The 672-nt window shown below is 63.5% G+C and overlaps 1 protein-coding gene across 1 annotated transcript in view; it reads right to left on the bottom strand.

Annotated features, from left to right (window-relative positions):
• Positions 1–672, bottom strand: part of LOC103767972 (arginine decarboxylase-like) — a gene marked incomplete at its 3' end in the record, with an annotated part of 3,625 nt that overhangs the window by 1,608 nt on the left and 1,345 nt on the right. Inside the window, exons 4-5 of the mRNA XM_008935106.1 lie at positions 458–620; positions 270–382 (exon numbers count right to left, since the gene is read on the bottom strand). Coding sequence (XP_008933354.1) covers positions 270–382; positions 458–620 — 276 coding nt within the window. The remainder of the gene's footprint in view (positions 1–269; positions 383–457; positions 621–672) is intronic.

Raw genomic sequence — 672 nt, 5'->3', positions numbered from 1 at the left:
GAAAATTAAGATGGAGCAGCCATGGGATGAGGATGTCCCAGAGCCAAAGTGACCCGTCTTGTCTCCTCCTGCCCTGAAAGTCTGTCCCTGGGACCCCACAGGCTCTGACTACAGCTCTCCCAGGACATCATCCCAGCCTCTTCCCCACGGCCTCTGCTCTCCTTTGATGCAGATCCTGGGACCAACAAGGGAGAGCAGGATCAGCTGAGGGAACACACCACGATGTGAGGGACCCTCTGGGCTCCCCTCAGCCTGGGCCAGACCCTCACCTTGTGCAGGCGAGGCGTGGGGCAGGGGCTGTCAAACAGGAGGCCGCCGAAGGCGCCGTAGACGCCGTCGCTGAGGTGATACACGAAGCTCCTCTTGCTGCCAGCCTCTTCCTCTGGGAGGGGAGCAGGGAGAGGGCTCGGGGGGGGTCTCGGGCACACGGCTGGACCCATCCCACCGTCCCACCTACCGCTGGAGTCAGGCTGCTCTGCAGGAAGCTCTTCCCTGGCAGTGATGCTGGCGGCGAAGGTGAAGGCGGAGGTGACGTAGTAGCGCCCGGGCCTCGCCACCACCTGCACCCCACAGCCCTCAGGGAAGTACGAGTCCAGGGCAGAGTTTATCACAGCAGCGACCTGGGTGGGGAGAAGACGTTCCTCCTCAGTCAGCTCTGCCCCTCGGCAGGGA

This window comes from Merops nubicus, unplaced genomic scaffold, assembly GCF_000691845.1.
Source record: "Merops nubicus isolate BGI_N331 unplaced genomic scaffold, ASM69184v1 scaffold42620, whole genome shotgun sequence".
NCBI classification, from domain to species: domain Eukaryota; kingdom Metazoa; phylum Chordata; class Aves; order Coraciiformes; family Meropidae; genus Merops; species Merops nubicus.
The sequence above is the reverse complement of the archived record's forward strand: the minus strand, read 5'-3'. Positions and strand labels throughout refer to the sequence as shown.